The following is a 12,705-nucleotide window of genomic DNA, read 5'->3' on the forward strand; positions in this document are numbered from 1 at the left end:
GACAGGAACAGACTGGGGTAATCTGAGGAGGGGAGAAGAGGGAAGAGGGCGGCGAAGATCTGGAGGAGGGAACGATCAGGTGGAGGGAACAAGGAGGGAATGATCAGGAGGAGGGAACGATCAGGAGGAGGGAACAAGGAGGGAACAAGGAGGGAACGATCAGGAGGAGGGAACGATCAGGTGGAGGGAACAAGGAGGGAACGATCAGGAGGAGGGAACGATCAGGAGGAGGGAACAAGGAGGGAACGATCAGGAGGAGGGAACGATCAGGTGGAGCGCAGAGGGAATCAGACCAGCTCTTCGGGTCGCACCGCTTAGGGCTGCGATCTCTCAATAGGAAAATACCCAAATGCGACTCAGTCGACTTTTTTCACAGCGATCTGAACGGCACTGTTGCCGTCTGTTCACCCAAAAGAAAAAATCTGATTTGTGCCAAACTGCAAAAACACAAAATCTCACCAAGGATCTATGTTCTAGTTTCTTTTACAAATATCTTAGTAAACTTGAAGTAAGACAAACTAACTTACAAGTAACTTTTCAGGAAGACATGAGCTTGTTTTAAGTTAATAAATCCTTAATATTAATGAAAAATTATTTAGCTCATAAGACATTTCCCCATGTTGTCAGTAAATTTATCTGCCTAGATAAACTAGAACTTTTTCATTAATATTAAGGAATTATTTACAAAAAGAACAAGTTCCTACAAAGTTACTTTTAACTTTGTAGGAACTTGTAATAAAATATTTGCACAAAAAACTAGACCAAAAATACTTTTTTGTGTGTTTTTGCATATGTGAAACTAATGCAGATGAATATCAGATTATTTTCAAAGTGTCTTCTGTCTGAACGGACATGTTTCATTTTATCCGGCTCTTTTATGTGAAACGCGTCAATTCTGCACCAGAAAAAAGCCAGATGTGATAAATCAGGATGTAAACAATGGCTGGAAATTATGATTATGAACTTATGAAAGGAATCACTAAAGTGCATCACAAGCCCACCTCTCTTCCCTAAAGAAGTTGCAATCAGTGCTCCACAAAAGGAAGTTTCTATTTTTCATGCTTTCTTTTTATTCGCTTCCTTCAACTTCTATGGCTGAACAAACTTTAAAATGGAACCATAGATGGAGGCGTCCATTATTATTTCTGTAAACAACCCTCTGCACACAGATTTGATTGGCCTTAATTAGTCGTATAAACATTAAAAAAAAACTATGCATGAAAACCAAACAAATCCACTTTCACCTTTCCAGAAGGCGGCGAGCCACAAGCTCTGCTGCGAAGCCTCGTCCGTGTTCAGCTCCTTCAGCATCACGCAGGAATGCTCCCCTGTCAGCTCGTTCTGAGCCAAACAGAACATGTCAGAAATAAAACTCAAACACTAAACAGTCGTCTGATATCAGCACTTACAGGTGTTTGCCTTAAATAGACTGGAGTGTAACCGGCTTTCTTCCAGAACCTGCAAGACACCAAACAGTTTAACACATTTAAGTCTGAAAATATGCTTCAGGGTTTGTTTGTTTTTCGTAGATGAAGCCACTGCAGGTAGGAAAAAACAGGACTAAACGTATGCCCAAAAATGTTTAGATTCTCTAAAATAATCTAGAAAAAAACTTTTAAATTTTTCTAGATTAATGTGAGTCTGAAAACTTTCAATTTTTGAAATTTCCGAAAGACAAATATTTTCAAACTCAGAAATTTCCAAGTATTTTCTAGGAAATTTGAGATTGAGCTCAAAATTTCAGATTTTTTTTCCCTAGGAAATGTTCAACATTTTGAACTTTGAAATTTTATTGTTTTTCTATAAAATTACTGAGATTTATCTCAAAATGTTTGAGAATTACTCATAAATGTACTACTTTTTTTTAGTTTTTTTTAACCTATGACGCTGATACTGTGTTGTTTTTCCCCTCACTTGAGCAGCTGCGCCGTCAGTCCGTAGGAAACTCCTAAATAGTCCAGCCTCTCAGCTCTTCTCTCGCTGAGCTTCAGCAGCAGAGGAGGAAGCTCCTTCCGAGGAGTCACCACCTCCTCCAGCAGGCTGACCGCCTGAAAAACAAAAAACATTTATTCACCTTTAACCAGAACATGAAGGGAAACCGTCAGACTGTGGCTGGAATCGATTTACTGACTTCGCTGCTGACGGAGGCGATCTGTGTGTGAGCTGGTTGGACGCTCTCGTCCATGGTGGGAAACTTCCCCTCGTAGTACATCTGCAGCTGCTGCAGAGCTCTGGAGCCGTAGCCCATCTGTCGGACAGACGCAGCTTAGTAATTATTAAAAAAAGAAAAAAAAAAAAATCACATTTTGGACGTTTTTTTAAACCTGCATTTGCTTCTAAAAACAGCGCTTGAAAAAAAAAAAAAAAAAAAAAAAAAATCCAGAAACTTTTTGGCAATAAGTTCATGTTTTTTGGTGTCTGGTAAACGAGCCGTTTCAAAAACCTTTAGATTGTTAAGTCAGAATTACTTAAAACGGTTGCCTAGCAACTGCAGCCCAGCCCAGCCCGTTGCCTAGCAACCCACTCAGAGTTCCAGGGCTTTCAGTCAGTTGGTTTAAAAAAGGAAGGACTCAGCGTTTAGATAATGGAAATATAAAGGTTTCACAAAGACTTTCCCATGTTATAAGTGAAACAATCTGTGTGTTTAGATCTTTTTCATCAATATTAAGGAATTATTAATGTAAAATAAGCTCAATTTCTTGCTGAAAAGTTACTTGTAAGTTAGTTTTGTCTTGTTTCAAGTGTGCCAAGATATTTGCACTAAAACTAGACCAAAGACAATTGGTAAGATTTGATGATTTTGCAGTGGGAAAAAAACACAGAAGCATATTTGTGTTGCATTTGCCTGCTGTGTGAAGGTAGATGGTTGCTCTTCACTTTGATTTATAGCAACAACAAAAAAACACAGCTATAAAAAAGTCAGGCGCCTGACAGATGCAGCTGCAGCTTTTCACCACCATGAATTATGAACACACACTCAGAGCTCAGAGCAGGTCTGCAGCGGCTCTCACCCCTTGGTAGTCTGGATTGACCGCGATGCGCACCACTCTGCCTCCAGACAGGCTGCCAAAGTCTGCGTCCTGAAACTGTGTTGGGACAAAGGAACAAGTCATCAGCTGACAAGAGAAACACACTCACTGGGTGTGTGTGTGTGTGTGTGTACCAGGTTTTATATCCTTATGGGAACCTATTTCTGTCTACAATGTGGGGTTATGGGGACCATTGCTCCTTGTGGGGACATTTTCTTGGTCCCCATGAGGGAAATTATTGTTTAGGGTTAGTGGTTCGGCCTGTGATGGTTAAGTTTAGGGTTAGGCTGTAGAAATGAATGGAAGTCAACGTGAAGTCCCTACAAGTGATGAAAACACAACTGCGTGTTTGTGTGTGTGTGTGTGTGTGTGCGTGTACCTGTTCTGATACAGTCCAGGGGATCAGATCTCCTGAGGCCTTCTTCCCTCTGGACAGACTGTTGAGGATGGACTGCCTGGAAATTTCTCCTTCAAGACAAACCTTAAGAACCAGACAAACAAGAATCTGTTTTCTCTCCAAAGTTACCCACTTCATAATGACTTAGATGAATTTTAGGTCCATCACATTCATACGACTTTAAAGTAATAATGTGCAGCAAAATCAGACGCTGAAACTAAAACTGAGGTCTTTGCTGTTTGTGAGTCACCAGCTGCCAACCGGAAGGAGATGAAGATGTGACGCGGATTTTGTGTCCTGAAGTCATCTTCATGGTTAGCGTTGATTTTTTTAACGCGGTTTAGTCATCTTCTGCTGATTCTTTGTGTTTAGTAGTTTAGCATTAGCATCTGCTGTATTTTTAACATGTTTAGTTGTTTAGCATTAGCATCTGCTGTATTTTTAACATGTTTAGTGGTTTAGCATTAGCATCTGCTGTATTTTTAACATGTTCAGTGGTTTAGCATTAGCATCTGCTGTATTTTTATTTTATTTTTGCAATATGTCCACCAGAAAAAGGAAGCTGTATCTCATTTCTGTGGTTCAACATATTTAGGCTACAATTTGACACCAAAAACATGAATTTAATTGCCAATTTTAGTGCAAAGATTAACTTCCATGTCAGCCATCTTGAAAAAAAGTCAGTAAATATGATTTCATGTGTGATTTGACACCAAAAGTATTATCTGTGATGAATACAGCCAAATTTAGTGCAGAAATAAACATTTTTTTGATGACCACGGCAGCCATCTTTAATTTTTTTTCCCCCCTAGCAAGTTCCTGGGTGCATCTGTGCCAATTTGGGTTTTTGTATCGGCATGTGAAGGATTCTGCTGCTCTGTCCCACCTGAACGACGGCGAGGACTTCGGGGAGAGAGTTCTGGGTGGGCGGGACGGGCGGGAGCAGGCAGAAGAGGTGATGGGCCGGAGCGTCCGACAGCAGCTGCAGGTCGTTGGGGGAATTCTGCAGCGGCAGAAAAAACCAGGTCAGCAAAAAGAAAAGGACACAAAAGACGACGTGTTGATTTTCAGAGCGAAATGTCACCTTATAGTGCGACGCCACGTAGAGAGCCATCAGCCTCTGCAGAAACGCCTCGGATGCCTTGTGGTAGCAGAACAGCGTGTCTCTGTTTACGTAATACCTGAACGGCGTTCGCTGAGGAGAAATGCTGGAACATCTGGGGAACATTTCACTAAATTCACAAAGTAAAATAATCCGTAGAACATTAAAGGTTTAAATTATGACTTTTTATTTGTTTTTCTACTCTGATCTTCTGGATCTACTGTCCTGCATGTTTTAGGTGTTTCCCTGCTGCTGCTACAAACCCGACCAACGATGTTATTATTTACTAAAACTAACAAAATAACAACAACTAAAAGTGATAAAACACTTTTGTTTTATCACTTTTGGTGAAAAACTATAACTAATTGAAACTACATGGGCATTACTGAAACTAAAACACTAAAATTATAGATATAATAGCCTTCATTTTTGTGTTTATGAAACTATTTCAGCCTTTTGAATTGATGTGATCTTAAAAACTAACAAAAACTAAAACTAACCGAATCAGACAAAAAGTCACGACGAAATAAACTAAACTGTAATGAAAAACCCAAAGTTATTATGACCCAGAACCCAACATAAGTGGCTTCTGCAGCAGCAAACAGCAGCAATGCACCTCTGATCAATGCCTGATCAATATAAATAAATATTCTGATGAGGTAGTTTAGTGCATCATAAAGTTCTGCCCATGCATCTGATAAATCAGGCAGGACTTTCTATTATTTCTGATATTTGCAATTCTTTAGCAGATGTTCAACGTTTTGCGGTGGAAAATCGTTACTGCGATACGTTTTATTTCCGAGGAGTGTTAGTAAATGTAAAAGGTGCTTAAATTATATTTTAAAATTTAAAACGAATTGGTTGAAAATGAAGGATACAGGTCGCAGACCTGTGGCAGCGGGCAGCCAGAAATGAGTCTGGGAATGTTGAGGCAGTCCAGACACAGCAGCTCATTCAGCCACTTCTCCACGGCGTCACCTGCGCCGTACCGAATGGACTCATGCAGAGAAACCTCGTGTAGAGTCCGAGCTGCGCACAGCAAGACACGACGACAAGAGACGGTCAAACTAAACTCTGCTTGAGGAGGGAGGAGAGCAGTAAGAGGATAAAGGAGAACCTGCTGCCAGCCTCGCTGTGTTTGTGTTCCTGTTCTCTGCAGAACGGTTCTGCTGACTGTCGGCGCTCTGCTGCCTCAGCTGCTGGATCAGTTTGAGAGAAAGAGAGCGGCCGGTGCCTTCATAGCTGCAGAGGAAGCACAAACACTTCAGATCTCAGTGGCACGTTGATAACAGCCAGAAGCTTCTGTGCTTTTCATTAAGACTCCATGTTAGCTCAACACAAACTGCTGCAAAGTGGGAGAAGCAACAAAATGCAGGAAGACGATGAGAAAAGGGATGAAGAATAAAACCTACAGCTGCACTGATAGCAGTTTTCTTACCAATCTTTAAAAAAGATCGATACGTCTTATAATCCCATCATGAGAAATTTTATGGAACTTATGTAGTAAATATAAAATACGTAATTCTTATGAATTTAGTCCATCGCCATGTGTTTTATAAAGGCAGGACTTTCTGTTATTAGGCTGTTAGACATCTGCAGACTGACAGATGTTTCACATGCAACTATCGGCCAAAATCAAAGACATGGAGGCCGACCAGTCGGTGGACCCAATAATAACAACATGATCTATAAAACTGTGGCAAAAGACTGAAGACCTGGAGGAAACGCTAAACACACAGCTGCAGCTTTCATGAAATGGTTCAAATAAAAATGAAATCCATGTGGCCTAGTCAAAGTCCAGACCCAAGTCCAGTTGAGAACCTGTGACAAGACCTGAAAATCCTTCCCACCCAAACTGACTAAACTTGAGATATTTCACAAAAAAACAACGAGCAAAAATTTAAATTTATAATATTGATGCTGGTAGACAACAAAGAGACGACAAATATTTTAGTTCACTTAAAATAAAACAAAACTAACTTATAAGTAACTTTACAGCAGGATATAGGAGCTTCTAACAAGACATTTTTCTCATGTTATTAGTGAAATAATCTTTCAGTGGAAGCAGAAGTTTTTCATCAATATTAAGTTATTATTATAAGTGAAATAATATGTAAACAGAACTGAAACAGATTCACATATCTTACTGAAAGGTTACCTATAAGTTAGTTTTGTCTTAAACTAAGATATTTGCACTAAAAACTAGAGCAGAAATACTTGGTAAGATTTTGTGTTTTTTGCAGTGAAAGCCGTTTGAAAACCAGACAAAACAACTTTTAACCATAAAAGACAAAATAAATCTCGGTTTGAGGCTGTAAAGTTAAAAAATGTGTTAAAGTTCCAGGGGAATTTATTGTTGCAACATTTTTTAGTCTGTCTGTCTTTTGATGCGTTAGCATCATTTTTATGCGAGCGGCGGCGGCGGCGTTCTGTCTGACCCGTTGATGGTGGAGGCCATGAAGACCAGGTAAGGCCCCAGGAGGCTTTTAACCAGAGGAAGCGGGATGGCCGCAGCCTCATCGATGACCAGCAGCTCAGCTTGGCCCAGTTTCACCGCGTCTCCGGGATGGATGTACTGACGGACGTCACAGTGAGGATACTTTAGTTTTTATCATCATATCGGGTCGTTAAGCCGTTTAAAGTGGTTTAACGTTACCTGGATGGTCTGTCGGTGCTCTTTGAAGACGTTCACTCGCACCACTGCTTTGTTGAATTCAGGATTTAGCGACTGGATGATTTCGTAGTCCAGATGCTCCTGCAGATTAAAGCTGAGCATTTTAACCTTCTCTGATTAATCACAGGCAGGAAGATGCGGGCGGCGCCTACCTGATACTGCAGCGCATCGAAGCCTTTGAAGATGAACTCGAACATGGTGTGAAGGTTGTCGGGACTCGGCGACGTTACGAAGATGTTGGAGTAGCTGAATTAAAAGAAGCAGGCGTCAGAGATGGTGAACAGCAAAATGTTGGATATTTGGGGGGAATTTGATCTGTACCCAAACGCCACAGCGCCTGCGACCGCCAGCCCCATGGCGGCGGACTTTCCTCGGCCTCGGGCGGCGGTCAGAGCCACGGTGCTCCGCAGGGTCTTCTCTGAAACGGCCTCGATAAACTTCAGCACAGCCTTAGCCTGCAGGAACCAGAACATGTGTTACCTCAGGGCTGGAAGGTCCAATAGACGAGATTTTATCAATCAATCACATATTTAGTTTCAATTTTTAGACTTATAATTTAGATGAACTCTACGATGGAATATGAGGTCCAGCCTGGGATTTATATATTTTGATTGCAAGACAAAAAAAGTAATAAAAATACCAGAATGAAGTCGTAATATTAGAATAAAGTCATATTTCATGAGACTCCAATGCAAACAATGAAAATGAGGAATGCTGAGCATCTTGTGAAGTAATACTTTAGCATAAGTTTTCCAGATAATTATCAAATTATTAACATTAGCAGGACTTTGAAGCCATCAAGCAAACAACTGACTACACTGAAAAGAACCACACAAACTGGGCTGATCATATTATATTCTGATAACTAAGTTTTCTTCTGATTGAAACAAAGTTTTTCTTGTAACTTTAAGACATTTTTTCAGTTAAAATTGCATCTTTTTTGTTTTCTCATAATAAAACAAAAGTTCTCAGGCTGGCCCTAATATTTTCTGTCCTCTTTTTGTTTAAGAAAACAAAGCAAAAAAAGGACAAAATATTTTTAAAAAATGGATTAAAATCAGAAATCAACTCTGTCATGAAAGATGAAAGAAATCTGATAATTTCACTGCAAAAACACAAAATATTGCCAAATATTTTTGGGCTAGTTTCTAGTGCAAATATCTTAGCACACTTGAAATAAGAGAAACCAACTTAAAAGTAACTTTTTGACAAGACATACAGGCTTGTTTTAAGTCAATAATTCCTTAATACTGATGAAAAGGTTCTTATTATTAGCAGATAAATTAACTTGTAACACGGGAAAAATGTCATGTTATAAGTTAAACAATCTGCCAATTGAACAGGCACTTTTCCATCAATATTAAGGAATTATTTACTTAAACCGATTTACTTTATATCGCACTGAAAAGTTACTTTTTAGTTGGTTTCTCTTATTTCAAGTGTGCTAAGATATTTGCACTAGAAACTAAATCAAAAATACTTGGTAATATTTTGCATTTCTACAGTTTTATTTTTAAGTCGTGTCGCCTGGGTAAAGCCATCAGCGGCTCCAACAATAATTGATCAGTTTCTACTTTTTTCTACTTTCTAAGCTTCTTCGCTTTCCCTAAGACGTCAAATCTCCCGTCAGCATTCGTCATCTCTGAATTTTCCAGTGGGTTTAACAACAGTAAATGTGAAGCAGCGTGTGATCGATGCCGACCTGGTCCATGGTCCTGCAGCAGTCCACCAACACGCCGACAGGCTGCGTGTCCTGCAGAGACTCCTTCAGCTCCTTCAGCTCCTGCTCTCGAGGAGACAAACCGTCCTCCTGGACAGTGAGGACAGACTTAACCAGAAAACTGGACCTTTGTTTTGCTTTAGTGTGTGTGAAATTTATAGCGTTTCAAATACTCTGATAGAGGAATCTAGAGGTCAGATTTCAACAACAAAAGACCAGCCACTTCTGATTGATCCAACAGAAATCAATCCTGGAGAATGGGTGTCCAAACGTTTTGTAACTTGGGTCACAATTAACAAAAAAGGAAAATAATAAAGGAATAAGGGAAAAAAAAAACAAGGAAAATTAACAGCGCGATTACAATAGGCCTTCGCAGCGCTTAGCTGCTCGGGCCTAAAAATGGAACAAATGAAAGAAAAAAGGGCAAGAATACAGATTTTTCTTACTCAAATGTTTAAATTATCGTGCAGAAATTTAAGGGTTTTGCACGTTTGCCTCACAAAAACATCCCAGTTTGTAAATGTTTTAGGTTTCAAACTTTACCTGACATGTGAGCTTTGGTTAAATGAGACTGTTGGGAGCAGGAACAATCCCAACTCACTGTTATGTACGGTGGAGAATCTGTGATGCTGTGGGACTTTTTCTTTTCTAAAGGAAATTTAAGTTGGATTTCTACCTTTTTTTCAGTGTAAATTAATTTATTTCAAAGCTTTTTACACATTTACCAGGGCAGCAAATAAATATGTCTTGACCTACCAAAATAAAAAATCAAATAATCGCATAACAAATTAAAACAATCTCAATAATGATCTTTTTTTTTCTTTTCTCTCTCTCTTTCTGCTGGTCATCAGTTTGGTGCTTTTGGTCTCAACTAGACCTTTTTATGAAGGATAATTTTGTGTACAGAAGCTTCATAATTCATTTTATTTGTCGTTTTGTTTATTTATTTTGCACATTAAAAATGTTTTCCAGTTCCAGTGTTAAAATGTTCATCAAAATTTAAAGTTCATTGATTTTTGAAAATGTTTCCTTGCATTATGGTCTCACAACAACAATAATATCATTTATCACGATAACTGCTGGGATAATTTGAAATCTAAATATGTCTGCATCAGGATATTTATCTGATTTACTTTAATTATCAGTTTAGGTTTATTCCACTCATTCCCAACTTATCTTAGTTTTGCTAAAAGAGAAAAACAAAAACAAAGTTGATTTCAAACAGTTTTGGTACCTGAGTCTTGGGAGGAACTGGCTTGATGTTCGCCATGTGGCTGGAGATCGGCAGGATGTTGAGCTGGTCGTCGATAACGACGCAGTTTTTACAAGAAGAAAGCGACAAAATGAATCTAAAAGGAAAACAGAGGGACTTATATTCCAATTTTGTTCCACTGATTGAATAAATTTAATTAAAAAAAGCAACACCGACCTCTCGTTAAATCTGCCAACGACATCCTGATGAGCCTCGGTTCTGTATCGGGAGTGGATGTCCTGCAGGGAGAGGGGAACTGTTCTCCTCCGAACTGAACTGATGAACTGACAGCAGGAGAAGCTGAAGGCTTACCATGGTCATCGTGTAGAGCTGCTTCAGAGAGTTCATCGTCCTGAGGAGAATCACCACTATGCCACCTCCTTCCACCGTCTCAATGGTTCGCGCCAGCAGGTTGGGAGTGAGCGCTTCAAAATCCTGGAGGACGAGTAAAAACACAAAAACTAAACATGGAAAGTTAAAACACATTCAACTACATCTGTAATTAATTTCCTCTTTGGGATCAATAAAGTAATTTAGCTCTTATGGGCAGGAAGGTGTCGGTGACGATACATTTTGGGAAGCCAAATTTGCGGTACCGTAATTTCCCAACACTTTGCGCTCTCCTCTGAAAGGGGAGACATTTCGCTTTCCAGTCAATATCAGGTTATTACGGTAATTTCACTCCCACAGTTTTACTTCAGCTTAAATTTGATGAAACACTCGTCATAGACTTAAGTAAATAAGCAATGCTTAGCCTGGTGGGGACACAAGTAAAGCCTGGAGGCCTGCCAGGCTTATAAAACATTGGGGGAAACCCTGACAATCAATGAAAAATTAATCAACAATCTGATGTGTATTGATAATTTTAACAATAGTGTGTTATTGGTTTTCAGAACTGTTGACTGAATGATGTCTTTGTTTGTTTGCGTTTTTTATGTTTTTAAAGAACTTTGACCCGCCATGTTGCTGAAACGTTCAGTACAAATAAACTTGATTGATTGAAGACATGCTTGTTTTTCGGTGCGTGGATGGGTAGAGTAGCCAGAAATGGTCCTCCTGTGAGCAGAAGCAGACTCACCTGTAGGACACACATGCCGTACGTGTTTCCCAGGATCTTGTGCGTCTCGTTGTAGTAACAGTAGCGGATGTTGGTTGCAGCGACGAAGAGCTCAAACGGATCGTCCTGGTTCAGATTCAATGTTCCAGTTTTGATCTTCTTCTGCAGCTGTCTCATCCGTTTCTTCCGGTTGCTGTTTCAGAAAGACAAATCAAATCTCTACCTGCTCGTCACCGATGGCAGCTGGATGTGTGTGTTGTTTACACACACCTGCTGAATCCAAGGTCCTTTTTGTAGCACCAGAGGACCGACGGTCGGGCTCTGACGGCGGCTTTGGACAGCATGTGATGAAGGATCACCACCTGGATCAGAGGCAGGTTGGTTTGTGTTAACGCTGTGAAAATAAACTCTGTCGTTTCTACGGGTGTATCGGGTTTATACCTGATCTCTCCCTCGGTCTCCCACCACCACAAACAGGGTTCGGTGTTGGAGCGCGACTCCATTCTCGATCTGGACCCGAATCCGGTTGTCTACTTTCTTGCGGATAGTCGCCATCGTACTTCTATAATCATCAGCACAACAATGATAAAAATCAATGGCTGCATTCACTCTGTCAGCAGACGAACACAAACTATTATAAAATTAAACCAGCACATTTTAAATTACCTTAAATAAAGCTCTTGGATATTTCTTTTCACTTAGTAATCTTAAGGTTTACGGCTGCATGGAGCTACATGCCGACCATGTTGATAAACTCACGTGGAGACAGTCGTTCATGAAGGACCCCTGTGTGACGTCAAAATAGTGCGACATATTCTAAAGTTTCATTTTTGTTTTCACCACGCTGGGTACAGTATAAAATGTTTTCATTTTTGTTCATAGTAATTATTACGGACACATTATCCTGACGCTTCAAGAAATGAAAAGCTACCACAAACCTCAAGCCGCAGCCTGTTGCGGGGATACGTCAGCGGGCCGCCATATTGGGAAGGGAAACAGGTATTATGTGAATGTGATATTTGGCTTTTTAAAACAAGGAGTATTTCTAACTTATTTAATCAAGGTATTTATCACACTAAAGACTAAAGCAAAATGCCCTTTTCCGTTAATTTGGATAAAATGCTAGAAACATTATTTTTTTCTAAGTAAAACTAAGTAAATTTACAAATTAACCCAAACATCATAGTCAACTATTTTCATTCATGTTTTGAGTGTAAGGCAGTTTATGAGAAATTCGGTTATTTTAGCAGTACAGAATAAAAATGTAACATATTTCCTCTTACAAACCATCTTCAACAAGATTTTAAACCCAAGAATCCTTCAGTTTTATCAATGCGCACAACTTTCATTATTCCTAATCTCGAGTTGAAATTTTCTTGATTACAGTTCAAATAAATTAAAATATATTCAACTTTTAATTTTGATACTATGTAAATATTTTCAGCTCCTCTAAGAAGCTAACAAAGCCCACACC

At 39.6% G+C, this 12,705-nt stretch overlaps 1 protein-coding gene across 2 annotated transcripts in view; it reads right to left on the reverse strand.

Moving 5' to 3' along the window:
* Positions 1 to 12,008, reverse strand: part of nat10 (N-acetyltransferase 10) — a 17,689-nt gene extending 5,681 nt beyond the window's left edge. Inside the window, exons 1-22 of one of the 2 annotated variants that reach the window (XM_015049016.1) lie at positions 11,898 to 12,008; positions 11,673 to 11,793; positions 11,502 to 11,593; positions 11,253 to 11,424; positions 10,487 to 10,609; positions 10,352 to 10,413; positions 10,157 to 10,271; positions 8,905 to 9,012; positions 7,524 to 7,657; positions 7,355 to 7,448; positions 7,185 to 7,283; positions 6,967 to 7,103; positions 5,646 to 5,770; positions 5,407 to 5,557; positions 4,511 to 4,607; positions 4,313 to 4,429; positions 3,409 to 3,510; positions 3,012 to 3,086; positions 2,132 to 2,248; positions 1,915 to 2,048; positions 1,410 to 1,458; positions 1,245 to 1,341 (exon numbers count right to left, since the gene is read on the reverse strand). In XM_015049016.1, coding sequence (XP_014904502.1) covers positions 1,245 to 1,341; positions 1,410 to 1,458; positions 1,915 to 2,048; positions 2,132 to 2,248; positions 3,012 to 3,086; positions 3,409 to 3,510; positions 4,313 to 4,429; positions 4,511 to 4,607; positions 5,407 to 5,557; positions 5,646 to 5,770; positions 6,967 to 7,103; positions 7,185 to 7,283; positions 7,355 to 7,448; positions 7,524 to 7,657; positions 8,905 to 9,012; positions 10,157 to 10,271; positions 10,352 to 10,413; positions 10,487 to 10,609; positions 11,253 to 11,424; positions 11,502 to 11,593; positions 11,673 to 11,786 — 2,314 coding nt within the window. In that variant the 5' untranslated portion in view covers positions 11,787 to 11,793; positions 11,898 to 12,008. Of the gene's footprint in view, positions 1 to 1,244; positions 1,342 to 1,409; positions 1,459 to 1,914; positions 2,049 to 2,131; positions 2,249 to 3,011; positions 3,087 to 3,408; positions 3,511 to 4,312; positions 4,430 to 4,510; positions 4,608 to 5,406; positions 5,558 to 5,645; positions 5,771 to 6,966; positions 7,104 to 7,184; positions 7,284 to 7,354; positions 7,449 to 7,523; positions 7,658 to 8,904; positions 9,013 to 10,156; positions 10,272 to 10,351; positions 10,414 to 10,486; positions 10,610 to 11,252; positions 11,425 to 11,501; positions 11,594 to 11,672; positions 11,794 to 11,897 lie in introns of those variants that run through there. The other variant, XM_015049017.1, reaches the window with a different exon arrangement.
* Between the last annotated feature and the right edge of the window lie 697 nt (positions 12,009 to 12,705).

This window comes from Poecilia latipinna, unplaced genomic scaffold, assembly GCF_001443285.1.
Source record: "Poecilia latipinna isolate Pla-1442-1.1 unplaced genomic scaffold, P_latipinna-1.0 Scaffold919, whole genome shotgun sequence".
NCBI classification, from domain to species: Eukaryota; Metazoa; Chordata; class Actinopteri; order Cyprinodontiformes; family Poeciliidae; genus Poecilia; species Poecilia latipinna.